Source organism: Plutella xylostella, chromosome 21 (genome assembly GCF_932276165.1).
Source record: "Plutella xylostella chromosome 21, ilPluXylo3.1, whole genome shotgun sequence".
NCBI lineage: Eukaryota > Metazoa > Arthropoda > Insecta > Lepidoptera > Plutellidae > Plutella > Plutella xylostella.
The window spans coordinates 1,428,424-1,449,774 of record NC_064001.1 but is presented as its reverse complement, the minus strand read 5'-3'; the positions used below and the strand labels follow the sequence as shown (position 1 = coordinate 1,449,774).

Genomic DNA, 21,351 nt, shown 5'->3' with positions numbered 1-21,351 from the left:
TAGGAAAAACACACACGTCTGAGCCTGTATCAATGAGGTATTGTTGTTTGGATTTGCGGTCTGTGATGAATAGTCGGCCTGTTGAGTTGGGGCAACCACTTTCGGCCACTAGTAGCTGCCTTCCTGTTTTCCCGACTGCTTGAAAGTGCAAGGTTGAGAGCATTTGTTGGCTTTATTACCGAATGTGTAGTGGTACCAGCAGTGTGGGTGATTCTCCGGGCGTTGGCGAGAGCGGGAGCGAGAGCGCGATCGTTGGCGGTTGTGGGAGTTTGACCTGTGAGGACGTCTGCTCTGGTGGTTGCTTTGGTAGTCGTTATGCTGTCTGTATAGTGCTTCCACCATGACTGTCAGCTGAGCTATCTTGCCTTCGAGTGACATACCTGCATTTGGTGGCGCGTATACTGGCGCGCGTGACGTACTGGCCACTGACATACCAGGCTGCACTATGTCATGCACTCGGTCAGCGAGCTCGGCCAGGTCCTCGATGCCCATCTTGGTTGGGACGCTACGATGGCCTGCACGTTCGTCGGCAACCTGCTAGTCCATATGGTTCTGATGAAGTCGGATGGTACGTCAGGACCGGCTAGGCTCTGCAAATGTAAAAGAAATTGAGATGGCTTGCGATCACCAAGTTCTTCATGCTGGATTAGTTGCAGCGTCTTCTTTTCCGGTGAGAAGGACAGCCGCCTAATTATCTCCTGTCGTAGCTTTGCATACCTACCGGTCGCAGGTGGATTTTTTATTAAATCTTTAACTAACACGGCATAGTCTGAGTCCAGTTGTCCAACAATCGTGTTTAATTTGGTTATGTCACTCGTAATCCCAGCTAAAGCGAATTGACATTCCACCTGGCAGAACCATACTTCTGGATCGTCTCTCCAAAACGGCGGCATCTTAACCCCAACTTTACTGACTTCGCCTGGGTATCGACTATCTCCGCTGCCACTTGTACTTGGACCACAGGCTAAATTACTCGAACTAGTATGGGTTAGATTACCTGGATTTGATCTGCCTCCGCCGCTTGGATTTTTTGCACTTGCACCACTCGCTGTATTCTCGTCACTTGTACCACCGGCACCTTCTAAAGCACTGCACGTACCAAATAAATTTAGGTCCAAACCCAGCTCTTCGAAAGACTTGCCGCTGCCTCCTCCGTACATCTTCTGCTGCGTTCTGTAGTCGAGGGTCACCAGTGTAGATTGCTTGAGACTATTTCCGTGCTTCGAGAATCGAACTCGAAACAGAGGGTAGTTAATTCTTCTACTGATGGAGTTAGCGGCGAATTGATAAAGCGCGAATAAAGGTTGAAGCTAATTTATTAAAAACACTAAGTATACTAGATTTACAATTATAAAAATACTGAATGTTATAAGCACAAATTGACAAGCAAAAAGCCAAGCGTAAAGCGAGTACGAAACTACGTCTATGCTAGATGGTCGCGCGCCGCTGTGTGTTGAGTCCGTGCCGGGCCGCGGAGTGGCCGGCGGGCGGAGGTGAAGCAGACGCGCGGGGGTCGAGCGAGCCGGTCCGCTATTGTTCTAGCCGGGTGGCGTGATCTATGCGTGTGGTCCAAGCGGCATAAGCGGTAGCGGATAGTGTGGCGGAAGAGTCGCCACACAAGTCTGACCAATAGGGAAGGCAACTGTCAAAATGGCGCCACCATAGCAAGTTCCCATAACAAAGGCGTTTTGGTTGGAAAACTGAGTATTTTTTTAGAATCATACAAAATGACACGCTGTTGTGTTCCACAGTGCTCTAAATTAGGAACACATCATTTTCCTAAGGACGACGCAATCCGAAAACATTGGATAAAAGCTATACGTCGCAAAGGATTCGTACCGAAAGAAAGTTCGAGGTTATGTCGCAATCATTTTGTGGAGAGTGACTATGAAAAGATCAGTAAATACACAGGTATGTATCCTCTTACTATGTTTATTCATTTGAGAGTTGCTCAGTAATCAATGATTCCAATAGTGCCTTCATTATAATCAGTCTGCGCTCGTTCACACGGCTGGGTCCGTCCAGGACCTATCTAGGCGCGCCTTTTCCACCATATTTTGATCACTATCCGCTGTCTCAACTTCAGAACCATTTTTTAAGATGCCTATCTTCTATTACCTACAGGGTTGGAACACCAGCATAGATATTTAAAAAAATGTGCTGTACCTTCCATTTTCCCATGGAATACGAAGCCACTCTCAGAACAGGCGCAAGCAAGGGAAGACCGGTTACGAGTTCGTAACATCAGAAAAAGACGTCTTTTTGAGGACAGCCCGTCTACGTCTCAAGGAACTGAAGAAATTGCACCCATTGTGGAAGCTAACTGCCAAGAAATGCATATTCCTGAACCATCCAACAGGACCTGTGGGACACAAACATCAAACATCCTCAGGCTGTTTTCTACAGAATTGTTGTTAACTGATGATGAGTCTGTTTATTATTACACTGGTTTGGAAACATATGCCAAATTTACATTTGTTTTGAGCACTCTTTTGCCAATGGCTTACGAGATAACATATCGCTGGAGCAGAGTGGTGGGCATGTCTATAGAGGACCAATTTTTAATTTTATTAATAAAATTGAGAAGAAACAAGCCAGACTTTGAATTAAGTAAGATGTTTGGCGTAAGCAAGACAGAAATTTCCAATATAGTAGTGACATGGATCAATTTTGTTGCCGACATATGGAGCCTACTAGATACTTGGCCTAGCCGTGAACTTGTTAAGTTTTATATGCCAAAAAGCTTCAGGAAGGATTTCTACACAACAAGAGTTATTGTTGATGGTACAGAAATACCTATTCAAACACCTGGCCGGCCAGATGCCCAGAAGTCAACATTTAGCTCTTACAAGCATAAAAATACTTTAAAATTCCTTGTTGGTGCTTCACCTGGAGGCCTAATAACATATTGCTCTGGAGGGTATGCAGGATCTGCCAGTGATCGTCAAATTGTTGAACGGAGCAATCTTCCGCAAATGTGTGAAGAAGGAGACAGCATTATGGCTGACAGAGGCTTTAATGTACAAGATTTATTTGCTAGCAAAGGAATAGGAATAAATATTCCTACTTTTTTGAAGGGAAAATCACAAATCCCAGGCGTTTTATTGAAAATGGATCAAAAATTGGCAAGACAAAGGGTTCACATCGAGAGACTCAGAGGACTAACAAAAACATACAAAATATTGACCTGTGACCTAAACCAATATTGTGTGCCTTTGGCTACAAAGATATTCAAAATTTGTATTCAACTCTGCAATTTCAGGGAAGCAATTGTAAATAAAAATAAATAAAGTAATTTATGTAGTTTTTTTTATTTCTTCATAGTTAAAATAAAGGTATTTATGACATAGAGCTTTAATAAAATATTTTTGGTAAAAGTGGTCTAATTTGGCCAACATATCAGTGATAAAAACATCATCTCGGCTAACATAAACCACCCTCAAGTCTTTATATGTATATACTACAAGATTGCAATATTTTCTGTTCGTACAGTACAGCTGCCCTTGTATCTGGTAGTAATATGGTGTGGTGGTCTTCAAAGAAAATGAGCCATCATCATTTTCTAATAGATAAGGAACAACTGTACTGTACCCGTATCACGAAAAACCGCAGCATATTCTATTCGATAGTCTATTCGAAAGTGCTGTCAACCTGTCAACAACAAAATGGCGGTGTATAGATTTGCGAAAGTTTGACAGCTATCATTCCATAGGTCATTGTCAGAATAATATTATGTACTCTGTGGTCATTCTTTTCGAAACTCATTCGAAAGGTAAAAAGTGTTCGAAAGTGCTGTCAAGTTGACAGTAGTCGCACTCGCATTCGATTCTATTCGTTAGCTCGAATTTTCATGATACGGGTACTGTTCAATACCAGGTTACGACATGTGTAGGGGCACTTTATTTCTATGATGGTCTCATCTCCCAGTAAACCATCTGGAGATGCTGCAAGGAATGGCCTTTCTTTGCTTATGAATAGTCCGCATGGTTCCACTTGGAGCTCAAAGTCATGACAGTACTTCTTCAGAGCAATTTCTTCATTAACAATGCCATGACTAGTAGCTCTGGAATGGAAAGGACTTCTATCAATTAGCTCACTTGCATACTTTTCCATTGTAGTTTCCCTCAAGTGGCACATAGTGTGAAAGTTGCTTGATGTCAAGCGATGTCTCCGATGGTCATGCCACTCAACACTATGTGACTGGCCTCTGGTTTTCTCTTCTATCTCAGTTATTTCAGCCTCTGATATTTGAGATAGTTTTAAATCTTCTAGTAGTTTTTTAGTTGGGTTGGTGTTTGTGTAACAGTGGTCAGTTTCCAATGCATATGGGTTAGCAGGTTCATAAAGCTGTTTCATGGCCATGTTGGAATTCGGAAAATTTAGTACTAAATTTCTTATCCGGCAATTGTAGTTTTCTTTATCAATTCTACTGATATCATATGGCTCAAAAAGGATGCTATGTTTACTTTTACGCCTAGACAATTTCTCAGTTCTAACTGGAGTTCCAGTATATTGTCTTTTGGGTACATGGAACTGTTGTAGCTTTTCTGTACAGGCCTCAAATTTTAATATTATATTCTCCCGTACCATGTGCTCTACAGCTAGTAAAAGCACAGCAACATGCTTGCATGTGGCATTTATCCCACTGCCAGCGGCACATTCACAATGTGCCTCTTCTGTGTTTCCTTGTGGATCCAATTTGATGTCAACTTCATACTGGAGATTTTTCATTGTTTTTTTACAAATACCTTTTAAATAGGTATTTTCACCAACAATGCATGATCTTGCTGCTATCAGGAACCTGGACTCATATAATTGAGATGCAGCTTCAAATTTTTTGTTGGTGCTGAAAAGAATCAAAGAAAATAGTTTAATCGATAATGAAATAAGTAGGTTTAATAGAAACTTAAATATATAAGCAAGCTGAAGTGAGAATTCCAGGCAATGGAGACCTCGCACTGGCAGACGCAGTCTAGCCTGCCGGCTGGCTGGACTGAGAATCTCTCGTTGGATAAGGGAGGCTGAAGGCAATGTACTGACACACTCCAGGGAGTGGTTATTACTTACAAGTTTAAATACTGCCTTATTTGTGTCTTGTTTAGGACAGGTAAGAGCGTATTGCTATTTATATCCTTGAATGACTCGTTTTGAGGGACTTTCATTGTATTCTCCTCTTCATCCAAACACTCTGGCTGCCCAAAATTGAAATTTTTATCATATAGCTCCAATCTGTAAAAAAATATTATTATTGAGTAGTGGTAAATACATTTAATAGTGACCTAACCTATATACCAATTCAATTTTGGATGAATGGCTCTTTGCCGTGTGTGACTAACACGGCTAACTGGGCCAGAGTCACGTGACCAATGCTCGCGGTATTGAAAAGCAGTCGTTACGGTTATTTTAGACTATATGTACAGTTAAAACCTGAAACAACCAGACAAACACAATATATGTACAAAAGGACATCACAAGTAAAGGTTAGATTTGTTAGTATATATGTACAAACACATTTACAGTTTAATATTGTTAGTCTTAAGGAATTTGTACAGTATATTAACAAGGGGAGTATGTACAAGGGTTAGAAGATAGTTAGTATTTACAGGTTTGGGGATAGTGGGAGGGAGGATATCATATAAAGAAGATTGAAGATTGGGACATTCGAAGAAGAGATGATCAACAGTTCCTTCACTGGCACCGCAGTCGCAGACAGAGCTATCACGGACCCGAATCCTAGCCAAATGCACCGGGGTGCACGCGTGACCCAGACGCAGTCTACAAATAGTTGAAGTGGTGGTTTTATCTAATTGTTTGGCTCTAAAAAACCATGGCTTTTTGGGAATATGAGGTTGTATACGGGAGTAGAACTTACCTTTGATGTTCCTGGAAGTGTCCCAAGACACATTCCAGGATCTGTCCAGCCTCGATCCTGCGAGCGAGGCAAGGTCGTGGGCAAAATTTTGGTAATGAGTATCCAGGCCCAAGCCAACGGCATCCTTAGCAAAGGAATCTGCACACTCATTACCAATGATACCACTGTGCCCAGGTATCCAAGCGATAGCTACTTCAATACCCTGAGTCATGCACCGGAATAGGGTTTCTCTAATTTTTAAAATGATAGGAAATTTGGATTTGGATTTAAAGGGAAAGGAAATAATTGCTAGTAAGGAACTGGCCGAATCAGAAAGGATAATAGATTTGTTAAGTTTGTGTGACTCAGCGTACAGAAGCGCCTCGAGAATAGCTGTTGCCTCGCCCGTGAAGACCGAGGATTCAGGGGGACGCTTAAAACTGAGTGCAATTTTGTACTTGGGCAGCCATACGGCCAAACCCACGTTGCTGTTTTCAGAGAGTTTGGAAGCGTCAGTGAAAATGGGGAGCCAGCCTGGCCACTCTGAATTGAGTTTCGCACTTAGAGCTTTTTCAGCGGCAGGAGAGTCTTTACGGATACCTAAATCCATGACTACATTGGGCTGAAAAACTAAGGCGTCGTAAGGAACATCAAACAGAGGGTTAATATTAAATTTTGATGTAGGGTGTGGGAGGTTAGCAGAAAAGATATAAGTTTTTAGTAGATAGGAAAGTCCATGGGTTTCTTGAGTATTACATAGGCGATTAAGGGTATCAAGTTTGGCCAATAAAGGGTGAGAGGTCGATTGCCAAATTCGGAAGAAAAATCGATCACATAAGTATTGCCTCCGAAGTGAGAGAGGAGGGTCAACGCACTCAACCTGGAGGGCATTAGTGGGGGAGGATTTCATCGCTCCCGAAATTATGCGAAGGCACTTATACTGCACTTTGTCTATTTTTTCCAGAGCTGCTTTATTGCACGGATCTATTATGAAGGCAGCGTAGTCGAAATGGCTCCGGACTATAGCATTATAGAGCAGTTTCTGTGAGTACGGGTGAGAACCCCACCAAACACCCGACAGTGATCTGAGGACGTTGACACCCCTCTCACACTTCCGAGCCACATAGCTCATGTGATGGGTACCTGATAACCTGGAGTCCAATATCACGCCTAAGAATTTGACTTCACTTGATACAGCAATTGTATCTTCTCCAATAACGATGTCCACGTCTGGGATGGTACGCTTTTTGGTAAATACGACTGCTGTACATTTTTGGGTGGATAAGGATAAGCCATGTCGAGTCAGCCAGTCCGAGAGGTATCTTAAGGCCAGATTCAGCTGGACATTGGTCTCTGCTAATGAAGAGGAAGCATAGTAGAGTGCTAGGTCGTCAGCATATTGTAGAATATCGCAAAAGCAGTCAACGGACCGTTCAAGATCATACGTGTAGAGGCTGTACAGGAGAGGGCTCAAGACTGAACCCTGGGGGAGGCCTTTCCAAACAAATTTGGGATGGTCTACGGAACATGTAGGTGATTTAATAAAAATGGATCTCTCCATCAATAGACTGCAAACCAGACGGGTAAGCTTCACTGGAATACTCAGCTGGCGCATTTTCTGCCTGAGCACAGGAAGAAGTACATTGTCGTAAGCAGATGCTACATCAAGAAAGACACCCACCAGGTATTCTTTCCTCTTAAAGGCTATTTGGATGTCAGTAGTAAGAATCGCGAGGCTGTCCAAAGTGCTCATGCCTTTTCTGAACCCAAACTGGGTTTTGGCTAAGATGCCTTTGTTCTCGACTAGCCATTCAAGCCTGCACTTTATTAAATGTTCTAAAACTTTAGCCAAGGAGGAGGATAGGGCGATCGGTCGTCGGGAGTTTGGATCACGAGGGTCTTTGCCAGATTTCAATATAGGTACGACTATCTGCTTACTCCATGAGCTAGGAGTAACTCCATACTCAAGGAAGTAATTTATCAGCTCCAAGTAGACCCGCTTGATCCTTAGGCTTGATTTTGAAAGAAAGGAATACGGGATGCCATCAATACCTGGAGATGAATCGGATAGACCTGATAGAGCAGATTGAAGTTCATCCATGGAGAATGGTGAATCCAGTCTGTCTGAAGATTGTATAATAGACGGGGGTGGAGGAAAAGAATCATAGTGAGGGACATATGGAGGGGCCAGCTTATCACTGAACCCTTCGAGCCATATAGAGGGATCGTTACATGTAATATCCTCAACGTTCAGAGATCCGCGGAAACGTCGGATATATCTCCACACTAAGGAAGGGGGGGATCTGGGGGAGAGACGTTCACAAAACCTGAACCAGCCCTGCTTCTTCTTTTTTTTAAGAAGCCTTTTAGTGCGAGCCGCTATGCGTTTATAATTAATAAAATTGTCCATGTTCATGTTTGAGAGATAAACACCCTCTGCATTATTGCGTTCGTCAATGGCCGTGGTACAGTCGGAGTCCCACCAAGGCGGTGAGACTCTTTGGCATTTGCGGGTTTTCTTGTTTTTTGCAGAGGATGTTAATGCTCTCTCAAACATGTCATAGTTCGCAAGGAAATTATCTCTAGAACAGGGCTGGATCAGGCTAAGTTTATCTTCTATTGATAAGATAAAGTTGGACCAGTCTTTCTCACCAACCATATACCTTGGAAAGGCACATCTGTCAGTGAGAATGCTGGTCTTGTTGGGTATGGTGATTGCAATGGGAAAATGATCACTTCCAAAAGTATTTGGAAGGACCCTCCAGAATATAGATGATGAGAGAAGAGGAGAGCAGAAGGATAGATCCACTGCACTTTTAGGGTTTTGATGAGGATGGACTCGACGGGTTGGAGACCCGTCATTTAAAATGCAAACATCTAAGGTATCAAGCACGTCTAAGAGGGCGACAGCAAATGAGTCAGTACGATAAGAGCCCCAAGAGGAGTGGTGGGCGTTAAAGTCCCCCATGATCAGGAGAGGCCGTGGAAGAGAAGAAATTATATTGTAAAAAGAAGGAAGAAGAGAAGGGTGAGGATCAGGGAAGTAGACGGACACGAATGTAACGCCTATAGCCCTAAGAGCTACGACGTTAAACTCCTGCCCGTGGGGGGGGATAGGGATAGAAGAAAAGGTAAGGGAACGCTTTACTAGCAAAGCGCACCCAGCATACCCGTCATCCCTGTCATCCCGCAGACATGAGTAACCAGAAACCCGAAAACGGGACCCCGGCACAAGCCATGTCTCCGAGATGGCAAGGACAGCGGGCTTGATGTCATCAATTAATGTGAGCAGTTCGCTTTTCTTGCTGCTAATGCTCTGCGTATTCCACTGAAGAACCCGGATCGGGTTCGCAGCCATTGGGGGTGGGTTCAGAGCCATTGTGAATTAGGGACGAGATAACTTGTAATTTTTGGGCAACGTTGGGCGGTAAGGTGTCACTGAATTTAGCCAGCAGACTAACAACCAGAGACAAGAGGTGGTCTAGCAAATTGTCGTTGGGAGTGATTACACTCAGGGCACTTCCATTAGGAAGTGAAGAAGGTGGAGAAGAGATGATGGCCTGATGGGCAAGTTTGTCGTATCCAGGACGAAGGGGGGACCTAGGCCTGCGTTGTGTGAGTACAGTTTTTTTGTAGGAACGGTTGGGAGGCTGGCCATTTGGTTTGGTTGAAGCAACTTCAGCAAAAGACTTTTTGCTTGAGGGTAAGCGAGCATCTGCCTCAGCAAAGGAGATGCTGTCCTGCGACATTAATACTTTAATTGATTTTTGCCTTGACTGTTCAGGGCAATTCTTGTCTGTTGAGGGATGATTACCAGAACAGTAAAGGCAAGTTGGTTGGGGAGTATTGCACGATTCACCCAAGTGTGGTTGAGCACACTTGAAGCACCTTGGTTTTGAACGGCATTGAGCCTGGGTGTGTCCAAATCTACAGCAGGCGTAGCATTGAATTGTGGGGTATGTATACCTCACAACTTCTACTACAGCCCGGAAAGAGTATATTTTCTCGGGGAGATATTGTCCCCTGAATGTAATCACTACATTTTGAGTTGGGACATGAGTTGTAACGCCATCATTGACCACCTTTCTGCTAAATCTGCGGGCCTTCAGCACCATACCGCAGCCCTGTGGGAGGTCAAGGGAGTTGACAAAATCGTCCAGTGAGAGATCCACCGGGACTCTTTTGGCAACACCCATACGGGTGATGTTATATGTGGGATAACAGCCTTGAACTTATTTTGCGCAAGAGCGGGATGATGAACGAATTCGTTGGCTGCCTTTGCGGATCTGAATTCTACTGATACTCTGTTTCTTCCCGTCATTTTAACACCATCTCGGGTAATATCCATTATTTTATTTTGATATAAAAATTGGCCGAACTTGATAGCCCTAAGTGGGGCACCAGAAGCAGGATTTCCAGAAGGGACTTCCTGGCTGACGTTAACAATGAACGGGCCTGCGTCTAAATCATCGTACACCTTGACGGCGTCGAGGCTTGGGTGGGTGTAGATAGTCTGGATGCTAGCGGATGCCAGATCGGGACTAACAATAACGCGCTTACCTTGCGGTTGCGACTGTTGATCATCCCTGGGACGCTTTCGCGTCTCCTGGGATGGTTCGGTGAACAATATGGGGGATAGCGGGGGTTGTTCGGGCGTCTGCATACTCTGCATTTCGCCATCAGGGGGATCTGGCGGCAGCCGGATCGGGGGATCCGAATGATGCTCCATTTTTATTAAAATGGAACAAACACTTTTAATGGATGGACGAACACAACACTAAACACTTACCAACACCACAATTACTACAAATAACAAGAATTAACTGCTAAATTGACCCAAAAAAGGGGTCCAAAGACGCGAAAATTGAGGAACACGTGAGCACCAACCAACGCGAACAACCTATATACCAACACCGCACAAAAACATGACTGTATCACAAGGCATTCTAACGAGAGAATCACCTAAGTAAGTAGTCTGTATGCATAAGTTTATACAATATCAGTCTGATTTGGTAAATGTAATAACAAACAGAAACATTTAGAATGTTTACTGAATTAATATAAGACCGCACCGAACTGCAACTTACCTTTCGATCAGGTCAACTGCTTGCTGCGTGCTTTTTTGCCACGTAGGGATCCGTTGCGTTTTTTTCAATTCGGCTTTTAGTTCACTAACACGCCAGGTAGAATACATGATGAAAAAACTCCAAGCAAAGTAAGAAATCCAAACAAAAACAACAACCAGCTCAACTTGTGAAATGTCAAAATGTAATGACAAGGGACCGAGCTATACGAGCGCCATCTACATTTAGCTTGCACCGGCCGGCCCCATTTAACCTTTTTCTCATTATTCAAGTGGTTTGTTGTTTTTCGTGTTTTCGTTAGTATTGTGAGTGTGAGAGTGAAATGTGATTTATGTGATGACCTTTTATGTTTTGAGGCTGCGGTGCATGGTTCTTCAGGTGTCTGTGCAAATGTAGTTGTGTTTGTGGTGAAAATGGATTGAACTTTTGAATTAGGTATGTTTTTCTTTGATTATCTCTTTGAATGTTCTAGTTGCAATGTTCCAAACCTATAAAGGTATAATGTACAAATTCCAAACATACTCTTGTGTTTCTAATCAGTAATATTTCTAATATGCCGCTTCCGATTTATCGTATGTTTTTGAGGTTATGTTTTTGTTTACAATAAACACGTCAGTGTTAGACGTAATGCTATCAGAACCTAGGGTTACCAAAAACGATACAGTAGAAAACGGATATCTCCGGGACAAGTTGTGTGGACCCTTTTCGGCTTAGTATGCCAATTTTGCAACACCCTGTATAGTAAAAACAATTTCAGTACTTGTCTATAAAAAAATACCCCCTTATTCATAGAAAAAATATAGGACCTTTTGGCCAATTAACTGTTCTGTTCATCTCTGTCAAAGAATAAATTGTTAAATCATGCAAAGATTAATAGAATTTTGAGTAACTTTGTTGTGCAAGGCGCCCTTAGAATCGAATTTTAAACAAAGAATTTAAGGTGAAGCGTTTACAATGGACATCGATATCCATTCTCTAGGCATTAAATTTTATTTCTCCCCCCAGCCCAGCGGACCCCGCCTCCGAGCGCCTAAGCCTGGCGTCCTTCCTCATATCCCGCGCTAGCCGCAACCCTCAACTGGCCAACTACCTCTACTGGTACCTGCTGGTTGAGTGCTGCGAGCGCGCCACGCAGGAGACGCCCATGTACCTCACCGTCATGAAGACTTTCTCACAGACGCTTCTCAAAGGCAAGTGAATGATCGAACTGGTCAATTTGATGAAAAGGTGGGACAGGTGTGCTGTTCGTAGTTGTGAAATTATGTGAATGGTTGCTTTAATAGGTTTTTAGTGGGGATATCGGGATGAAAAGTAGCCAAATCGTTAATGTAGGGTGTCAGCTATCTACGAACCAAATTTCGGCAAAATAGATTTAGCATTCATTTGCGTGGAAACGCCCCCGCGAATGTTCAAGAAATATACTCACAAATTTTCGCCGATATCAGTGTGAAGTGTGATGAAGCGCATCGTTGCCACAATAGACAAATAGCAGTAGCTCAAAGACCTCGCGTCGCTATCTCGCCGCATTCCCGCCGACGAAAACTTCCAAATTAACCTTATTTTTTCTATCTTCCACAGGAAACGCGGAGCAACAAAGAATCCGCACATTCCTGGCGCGCCAGCAAGTGTTCATCGACAAACTAGTCAAACTGGTCAAGACCGTCGCCAGGGAAAGCGGCAACCGGAACAGAAAAACGGAAAGACTTCAACAACTACTAGCTGATCCGGACGCATTCAAATTTAATTTCACCAACTTTGAACCAATGCCTTTTCCCCTAGACCCGAGTGTCACTATCAAGGGAATCGTCGCCAAAAAGGCTAGTCTATTTAAGTCAGCGCTAATGCCGTCAAAGTTAACGTTTTTGACGACAGAGGGCGTTGAATACGAGGCCATTTTTAAACATGGCGACGATTTGCGACAAGACCAACTGATTCTGCAAATGATTACGCTAATGGATAAGCTTTTGCGGAGAGAGAATTTAGATTTGAAGCTAACTCCTTACAAAGTGCTGGCCACTTCGTCTAAGCACGGTTTTCTTCAGTTTATTGAGTCGGTGACGGTGGCGGAAGCGTTGGCTACAGAAGGCAGTATACAGAATTTCTTCAGGAAACACAACCCGTGTGAAGGCGCCCCGTATGGCATCAAGCCTGAAGTCATGGACACGTATATAAGGAGTTGCGCCGGGTATTGCGTCATCACTTATTTACTTGGTAAGTTCATTTCATTCCAATGGGTATCAATTCTGTATGATTTTATACTTTTAACATCTTATTTTGCATTGATTTTATGATTGAAATATAAGAGATTCGGAGTGACTTTATGATACATTCCACCCGCGACACACGTTTTCGAGTCTTCGCAGAATTGAGTTATTGGGTTGTCATTGAAGCGACCGTAGTCGAGCTAGCTTCAGTGATCGTGACTGATTACTGAGGTTAAGCAACACATGGCACGGTCAGCCATTGGATATGTGACCGATTTCTAGTGATTATTTTCTGGAGCTTCCTTCCTTCGCACGGCACGTTAAGCCGTGACTCCCAGTTGCTGTTGCGGCAGCAGTGGTCGGATATATAATATCTTATGTAGGTTCTAATTAATCTGCGAACCCACAGAATTGAGCTCCTGCACTAACATAACTAAAATTACTTATACCTACCTCTCAATATCCACAGGCGTAGGCGACCGGCACCTCGACAACTTACTCCTGACAAAACAAGGCGCGCTATTCCACATAGACTTCGGCTACATCCTGGGGCGGGACCCCAAGCCTCTTCCTCCGCCCATGAAGCTGAGCCGCGAGATGGTGGAGGGCATGGGCGGGCCCGCGCAGGAACCGTACCAGGAGTTCAGGAAGCTGTGCTACACGGCGCTGCTGCATTTGAGAAGGTAATTCATTTTTGCACATTTCACATTCATACCAGATTCAGGAAACAGTCTTCTGTGCCAAATATAAAGGACGTTCCAAAAAAGGTATACTAAGCCGAAACCTACGAGTTCAAGAAGCTTTCCTACACAGCGTTGCTCCATTTGAGACGGTATTTCAAATTGTCATGTTTCACGTCCGTCCTGCTGCATTTTAGAAGGTAATTCATGTTGGCACATTTTACATTCGTAGAATTAGAAGCGTTTCCCGAGAAAAACCTTGTGGTAATATATTGTCACACATTACGTTGTGTAAATACAGAGCGCTTTGATATAGGTATGATATTATAGTTTACAGCAGGGGTGCACAGACATATCAAGACTAGGGGCCACTCGGACAAATTATGAACTGATGGCGGGCCGCCAGAAGTATAGGTATTTAGGTAATTAAAGACAATAAATAATTGATAATAATGTTAAAATTGAAAAATTATAGATTTATTTTGAAGCGTGGCACTGCATACTGCAGAGTGCTTACAATCTTTTTTTATTTATTTGGCTTAAATTTCTATGTAAAACAAAACAACATTCGTTTGCAAGGCGGTTTCGATTTTATGTCGATTTAGTATTGAAAAGGTTTGTTCACATATAAAGGTACCTACAACCAAATAAGCTGTCTCATTTTCAGAGCACAGTTTATACGCAACTCTTTGTACATATTTTTATCAAGACAGCGGTAAAAGTTTCAATTTTCTTTCGTTGAATTTGTTGCGTAAATCTTGGTCGTTTTGAATGTTGATAATTTTTAACTGCATTGATCAGGATTTTTTGGTTCCTGGACATCCCTTTGCTTTTCTAAGAGAAAAAAACAATTTCTTCTACTTATTAAATTGAGAAATCCTTCCAGTGTCAATTCACGGCTTAGCCACCTTATTTCTGCATATCTCTATATTCGCTTGCGATGTCATCAATAAATTGTTTGAATTGCCTGTGATTGAGTAGGCACTTTACGAACATACTTACATATTTTTTTAAAATAAATTTGTTTCGAATGTACGAAGGTATTATTTTTGCTGTCGGCGGGCCACTAGTATTCGACTGGCGGGCCGCATGCGGCCCGCGGGCCGCGGTCTGTGCATCCCTGGTTTACAGTCTTTAGGTAGGTATGGATACAATAAGTCATTATAAACAACTTTTTCTTTACGTCTGTCCACGGAATAAATATATTATTTATACATAGGTCCCTTCTTCTTCAATCGTGTAAATGCACTAAGCTAACTTCCTCCAGTGTTTTGCTACTCTTATTGCGAGATCATCGGCCTTCATCAGGTCTCCTTGACGGCGGTCCCTAATTTCTTACTTACTAGTAGTTATATTCTGTAATTTTTTAATTTGCCTTTTTACTACTTGCAGACACGCGAACCTGGTCCTCAACTTATTCTCGCTGATGGTGGACGCGTCGGTGCCGGACATCGCGCTCGAGCCGGACAAGGCCGTCAAGAAGGTGCAGGACAAACTGCGGTGAGTGCAACGTGTGATGGTTTGGATTTAGTGATGAGTGTAAAATGTGATGGTGTGGATTTAGTGATTAGTCTAAATTGTGTGAGAGAGCGTTGAGTGATTACCTTTGTTTATAATTATCGAGCAACTCTAGGTGTATTTGGCTCATAATAGTCATTAAGCACGTTAAAGACGCTCACAGTGAGGCTAGGCTTAGATTTAATATGTGGGTATTACATAATAGACCGCCTTGCGGCGAAATTTATGACAACATGAGGCAGTCTAGGGCTATATTTAAGAGTAAACTCAAGTGGTGTCAAAATAACGAAGACAAAATAAAAATGGACATAATTGCAACCAATCATGATGCTAAAAACTTCGGGAATTTTTGGAAATTAACCCACAAATGTAGCCCTAGGCTGAACCAGCCGGTTAGTGTTGAAGGTCTGACTGAAAAATCTGCAATAGCTGGCCTGTTTAAACAGCAGTTTAGAGTAGACCCTGGCAGTGTTCCACCTCGGGCCGCGTCAGACGCTCCGACTCGTAATATTTGTTCCGGTGAGACCCATATTTGCTTTACGGCTAAACAAGTCACGGAGGCCATCAAAAACATAAAGCGTGGAAAGTCACCTGGTCACGACAGTCTGAGTGTTGAGCATCTGCGGTATGCAGGTGTGCACCTACCCAGGGTACTGACAATGCTATTTAATTTCTGTGTAGGGCACTCATATCTGCCGGAGGACCTGATGCGTACTATTGTTGTACCCATTGTCAAGAATCGGACGGGAGATGTGTCCGATAAGACGAACTATAGACCCATATCACTTGCTACCGTGGTTGCTAAAGTGTTGGACAGTTTACTAGATAGGCACCTCGAGAGCCACTTACATCTACATGATGCCCAGTTCGGTTTTAGAAGTGGTTTATCGACAGAGAGTGCCATCCTCTCTCTTAAGCAAACTGTCCGGTACTACACGGATAGGAAGACACCCATCTATGCGTGTTTTCTTGATCTGTCAAAAGCGTTTGACCTGGTGCAGTACAATATCCTCTGGGAAAAAATGTTGCAGGACACAGACATCCCTGTTGAACTGATTTCTGTGTTTAAATACTGGTATGAGAATCAGACCAACTCAGTCAAATGGGCTAATACCCAGTCCGAGACGTATAGATTGGATTGCGGTGTGAGACAAGGTGGACTGACGTCCCCGAAGCTTTTCAATCTGTACGTCAACAGGCTGATTGTTGAACTCAGCAGCACCAAAGTGGGTTGCTCGATTGATGGCCAAATGATAAACAACATCAGCTATGCCGATGACATGGTGCTGCTGAGTCCATCGATCGCTGCCCTTAGACGGCTCCTGGGTATCTGTGAACGGTATGCTGAGAAACACGGACTGAGGTATAACTCTAGTAAGAGCGAGTACATGATTTTTAAATCAGGCCAAAAACTTCCCTCGCACGTACCACCCGTCACCTTATGTGGTAGACCACTTGCTAGAGTGTACAAATTTAAATACCTCGGTCACGTGCTCACTGAGGATCTTTCGGATGACCTGGACATGGACAGGGAGCGTAGGGCGCTGGCGGTCCGATGTAATATGCTGGCCCGAAGGTTCGCACGATGTTCGACTTCGGTCAAAATAACTTTGTTTAGGGCATATTGTCAGTCCTTTTACTCGTGCGCCCTTTGGATCAGATATACGCAGAAGGCCTTTAGCGCGCTACGCGTCCAGTACAATAATGCATTCAGGGTGATGCTGGGGCTGCCTCGATTCTGTAGTGCATCAGGTATGTTTGCGGAGGCACGCGTGGACGGATTTCACGCTATTGTGCGCAAACGCATTGCATCACTGATGTGCAGGTTTCGTGGTAGCCCGAACAGCATCCTGTCTACTCTGGCAGATAAAATTGACAGCCCATTTGCTAGACACTGGGTGGGTGTACATGTGTGTAAATAGGTCTAAATCTTGTCACATCTTTTGTTTGTTTTTATTTTATTTTTGTTTTTTTTGTTTGCCTATCTTTTTTACTTGCATGCCTTTTGTAATTATTAGTTTATATATGTTTAGGCGTAGGTATTTAGTTAGTTTTTAATATTTTTATGTTTTTTTTTTTTTTTTTTTTTTTTTTTAATTACTATTATTATTTTTTGTAAAGTGTGTGTTTTTATATGGATCTTGATATCCGAAATAAAGAATTATTATTATTATTATAGTAAAGCAGGATGCGGAAACTTTTGGTGAAATTTTATTTTAGTAGCTGTTTCACAAAATCATGATGACTGTGTAATCTTTAAAACTATATTCTTGGCGTAACAGCCTTTTCCTTCCTTTCATTGACTTATATAATACTAGCCTAAGGACACGCCTAATCGCTCATAAAAATGGCACCCTCGCGCTGGCCCTAAAATCTCATTTCAAGCGCGCGGGTAAGGCAAAATGTTCTGTCGGGCGCATCCTTCATTTTGAAATCATTCAAGATATCTTTTATATTAAATTTGTTTTATTCCCAGTCTGGACCTGGGCGACGAGGAGGCGGTGCACTACCTACAGAACCTGATTGACATGTCGGTGACGGCCGTCATGGCGGTCTTAGTGGAACAATTCCACAAGTTCGCGCAGTACTGGCGCAAGTGAAGCCTTAGTCACAGTTATACATATGCAGTTCAACTATAAAGCCATGAAAACGAGATGCCATGAAAAAATAATCGATCTATTGTATTGATTGAAGCACAAATCCGTTAAAAAAACCATTATCAATCGGCATTATATTTTTGAAATGATACTAAATAACTGACAATGATAAAAAGTGAAAATCGCACTCTTTATTTTCATGACTTTATAGTTGGACTGTAATTGATTGGCTCTTTGTTGAAGGATTGGGGTTGAGGATTGAAGAGATGGAAACTGTTTTAGTTGTAATAGTTCCGCCGCCGCAACTCGGATTCGTTATCGACGTAGAGAAACGTCGCTATATGGCAATTAGCCGTAAATACGGCGCTGTGATTGGTGGACACGCATAAAACGGGTTTATCAACGTCGATAACTGTGTAGTGGCCGCTGAATGTTATTTGTACGTTCAAGTCAAAGTAATTGAACTGAAACAATTTTGTTGTCAGTTTTAGTTTTCTTTCCATTGATCCATAAATTCTGTCTTCGCTACTTATCAGTTTATTTCATTAAAATATGTAATCGAACTGTATGGAATATCTAACCGAAACAGCTTGTATAAATGTTTGGCGGCCAATTATGCAATTCCATGATCAACTTTAATATAATATCATACTATTTATAAGAAAGATATTGTACATAGTTTAATTTTGTACTGTGATGTAAAAACTAGGTAGGAATTTATATGATAATGAAATACCTAATAAACTTTATAAAAATTAGCAAATATTTTATTTACAAATGCAAAAATACAAAAATGCTGTGAGTAAAATACAAATTGAGTTAAAGTTTAATGAGATTTACCTGTAGAGCTCGTGCATTTACGAAATACAGGGTGTTGCAAAAATGGTATATACGCCGAAACCTACATGTGCAGTATGTTATTTCTAAGCCCGGAAATGAAATCAGATTAGTATACCCTATTTGCAAACACCTCTATACATTTTAATATGACTTGACTACATAAAATACCTATTGAGTTAAACAAAAATACTATTTATAATAATTAATAAATACTATGTAATTTTACCTAACATATCAATAAATGATACCGTACTACATATTAGCAGCTATGATATCACTACCACAAGTAATGCAGTCACTTGCAACATAGATTTTACTGTCTGTAGTGGTCTGGAGTAGATCACAAGCAGCCACCTCTGCATACGTCACTCCCCCTATCACATACACTAGAACACTTCTAGGCTTCAACGGCAAAATGTTCCCAACCCTCGGGTCACCCTTGAAATTCTTCAACAAACTCTTAGCGTCTTTACAACCAAACTCTAGCTCGCTGTTCAACTTCAAATTCGATAGTTTATCGTCCAAAGACTCGTTGTTCTCCTTCAACTTTTCCAGTATTTTTCCTCCGACTTTTAATTCAGTTAACGGTGCCAACTTGTTCAGGATGTCAGGCAGAGAGTCCGAAGTTAAGATGGTACTGCAAAGTGTGGCTATAAGAGGTACATAACCTCCATTGAAAACGTAACTGGGGGATGCCTCACCAACCTTCTCTGGCTGTGACGGTAACTGCTTCAACTTGTAAGCTGTAGTTTGAAAGGTATTCTGCCACTTAGTCAAGTGATCGCTCAAGTTGGTTATGGTGCTCAAGTTCGGTATTCCTATAGGGATGTTGAGGGATAGTCGCGGAGTAGCTGGTTGGACCAACAAGCCAGCATTAACCAAATTGCTGAACACATACATGAACTTGTGGCCAAATGCTAGGAGGTATTTTGTTACTAGGTTGTTATACTCATCGTATGACAGCCCTTGTGTCAGGCTGAGTAGACACATGAGGCGTAAACTGTTGTGGATGTGAACGTCGGTGCAGAAAGTCTCATCTACAAAGTTGTAGTTGGCCTTCTTGTTTCTGTTGTTCAACATCTCTGTTTCCGTCAGTTTGAGGTCTTCAAACTTGTTGCTCATCTCTGATATAATGGTCTCACACGCCATCACGTGGTTGACTAGATTCTGCTTGAACTGGGTGATCTGTTGCAGCTTCGTCTGCACATATTGTTTTATTTCCTGTATACCGAGAGCTTTCACATCCTCATTTTTCAAAAGTTTTGCTTTAGAACTAAGCACACTTAAAACTTCGGAGAAGTGTCTATATTTGATCTCACCATATAAAGTATCTACAGAGCTATCCAGAGTCATAACTGTATTTTTACCAGTAGACTTCTCATTCTCAAAGACAAAATGCAGTTTTCCTTTATTTATCTTTGTGTCTTTAACATCAAGCTCCAGGTGGCCACAATTGATGGTGAATAGCTCATTCAGTAGTCCACTATAGGTGGCCGGAGTCAGCAGACTTGAAGCATAGTCTTGATCTCGGTCTATCACAATCAGGGCACCAATTTCAGAAGAACTGTCAGTACTCAAGAAGTCTCTTGCATAACTTTCATTGTAAACTTCTAGCATGTCCATGACATTAGCAGCTTTCTTTCCGAGAGAAAATACTGCTTTGGGTCGGCCGATTACATGAAACAAACTCCATAAGGACATAGAGATACTTGAAAGAAGCGAGTGGTTTTGTTCTACATACAGCTGCTTGTATAAAAATGGGACTTCTAAACTCAATATTTGTTTATCCAGGACCATTAGTTCCCATGAGAATGAGTAAAGCTTTACAATCCCGTAGAGCCCTCGGCTCTCCAGCACCGAGTCATATGAAGACATCACCTTGGGCACTATGACTATGTGAAAGCATTTCAAATCTCCCAATGATGGATTTTGACTTAGAAGTGAAGATATTTGATCTAAAACACATTTGTATTTGGCAGTGGATGCTGGTATGAGGTAAACCCTGTTAGTATTTGATGTGGGCCCTAGTTGTGGCTCCATTTTGTAAATTTTGTCTATACCCTTTTGTCTGGAACAAAGGAAGTTAGTTTATTAATCAATTGTTTACTATTCATAATAATTTACAAGATATGTAAGGTTCATCACTGAGTTTTGAACAGGGTAAAACTTACCGTAGCCACGTGACGCCGCATATCCTCTCCAGTGGTTTGATCAGCGAGGGATCGATGATCAGGTCCTTCTTGTCTCCACATTGAGCCAGAATACTCTCAAGTTTGCTCTGCGATATCACACTCAACGAGGACAACTTCAATGGCAAAGGCTGATCCATGATTGTAGGATTTAGTCAAGTGTATACGTGTAGGAAATTATTTAGGTGTAACCCAAGCCGTAATAACTCGTTTCACATCCGTTTATTAAATAATACCTAACTATTAAAAACTACATTAAAAGCAATATTTACTTTTATTCTGACAAACTGTCAATGTCAAAAATAAAACAGCTGACTTTGACACCTGGGAGAGTGAATGAGTCCAATGTGAATGAACTAGTCGTAACCGAGGAACGAAAAAAATAAAA

General features: G+C 42.2%; 4 protein-coding genes and 1 long non-coding RNA gene across 5 annotated transcripts; 2 read left to right on the top strand and 3 right to left on the bottom strand.

Moving 5' to 3' along the window:
- Positions 1–1,635: 1,635 nt before the first annotated feature.
- Positions 1,636–3,295, top strand: LOC125490226. The gene is made up of 2 exons (XM_048628768.1): positions 1,636–1,911; positions 2,125–3,295. Exons 1-2 carry the CDS (start codon positions 1,728–1,730, stop codon positions 3,288–3,290), a joined length of 1,350 nt encoding a protein of 449 aa, XP_048484725.1. The 5' UTR covers positions 1,636–1,727; the 3' UTR covers positions 3,291–3,295.
- Positions 3,296–3,447: 152 nt separating this feature from the next.
- LOC105385367 lies at positions 3,448–5,289 on the bottom strand. Its single transcript, XM_048628654.1, has 3 exons — positions 5,068–5,289; positions 3,864–4,846; positions 3,448–3,509 (listed from the first exon to the last, which is right to left on the bottom strand). Exons 1-3 carry the CDS (start codon positions 5,160–5,162, stop codon positions 3,448–3,450), a joined length of 1,140 nt encoding a protein of 379 aa, XP_048484611.1. The 5' UTR covers positions 5,163–5,289.
- Positions 5,290–5,300: 11 nt separating this feature from the next.
- LOC125490227 lies at positions 5,301–6,295 on the bottom strand. Its single transcript, XR_007267552.1, has 2 exons — positions 5,873–6,295; positions 5,301–5,427 (listed from the first exon to the last, which is right to left on the bottom strand). It is a non-coding gene; the product is annotated as an uncharacterized LOC125490227 (long non-coding RNA).
- A 1,103-nt stretch (positions 6,296–7,398) lies between these two features.
- Positions 7,399–18,692, top strand: LOC125488563 (phosphatidylinositol 3-kinase catalytic subunit type 3-like). The gene is made up of 6 exons (XM_048628653.1): positions 7,399–7,434; positions 11,915–12,125; positions 12,514–13,146; positions 13,609–13,822; positions 15,212–15,319; positions 17,814–18,692. Exons 1-6 carry the CDS (start codon positions 7,399–7,401, stop codon positions 17,935–17,937), a joined length of 1,326 nt encoding a protein of 441 aa, XP_048484610.1. The 3' UTR covers positions 17,938–18,692.
- On the bottom strand, positions 18,677–21,235 carry LOC119693216 (vacuolar protein sorting-associated protein 33B). The gene is made up of 2 exons (XM_038116025.2): positions 20,946–21,235; positions 18,677–20,842 (listed from the first exon to the last, which is right to left on the bottom strand). Exons 1-2 carry the CDS (start codon positions 21,101–21,103, stop codon positions 19,027–19,029), a joined length of 1,974 nt encoding a protein of 657 aa, XP_037971953.2. The 5' UTR covers positions 21,104–21,235; the 3' UTR covers positions 18,677–19,026.
- Positions 21,236–21,351: the final 116 nt, after the last annotated feature.

What these genes read in the sequence shown, in the direction of transcription:
- LOC125488563 (XM_048628653.1), top strand. Translation starts at nt 7,399, where the DNA reads ATGGATCTCTCCATCAATAGACTGCAAACCAGACGG. An exon ending in ATAGACTGCAAACCAGACGG is followed by an intron (nt 7,435 to 11,914) that starts GTAAGCTTCACT and finishes TCCATTCTCTAG; the next exon opens with GCATTAAATTTTATTTCTCC. An exon ending in CTCACAGACGCTTCTCAAAG is followed by an intron (nt 12,126 to 12,513) that starts GCAAGTGAATGA and finishes TATCTTCCACAG; the next exon opens with GAAACGCGGAGCAACAAAGA.
- LOC105385367 (XM_048628654.1), bottom strand. Translation starts at nt 5,162, where the DNA reads ATGAAAGTCCCTCAAAACGAGTCATTCAAGGATATAAATAGCAATACG. An exon ending in ATAAGGCAGTATTTAAACTT is followed by an intron (nt 4,847 to 5,067) that starts GTAAGTAATAAC and finishes GATTCTTTTCAG; the next exon opens with CACCAACAAAAAATTTGAAG. An exon ending in TCGTAACCTGGTATTGAACA is followed by an intron (nt 3,510 to 3,863) that starts GTACCCGTATCA and finishes TATTACTACCAG; the next exon opens with ATACAAGGGCAGCTGTACTG.
- LOC119693216 (XM_038116025.2), bottom strand. Translation starts at nt 21,103, where the DNA reads ATGGATCAGCCTTTGCCATTGAAGTTGTCCTCGTTGAGTGTGATATCG. An exon ending in TGCGGCGTCACGTGGCTACG is followed by an intron (nt 20,843 to 20,945) that starts GTAAGTTTTACC and finishes CCTTTGTTCCAG; the next exon opens with ACAAAAGGGTATAGACAAAA.
- LOC125490226 (XM_048628768.1), top strand. Translation starts at nt 1,728, where the DNA reads ATGACACGCTGTTGTGTTCCACAGTGCTCTAAATTAGGAACACATCAT. An exon ending in AAAGATCAGTAAATACACAG is followed by an intron (nt 1,912 to 2,124) that starts GTATGTATCCTC and finishes TATTACCTACAG; the next exon opens with GGTTGGAACACCAGCATAGA.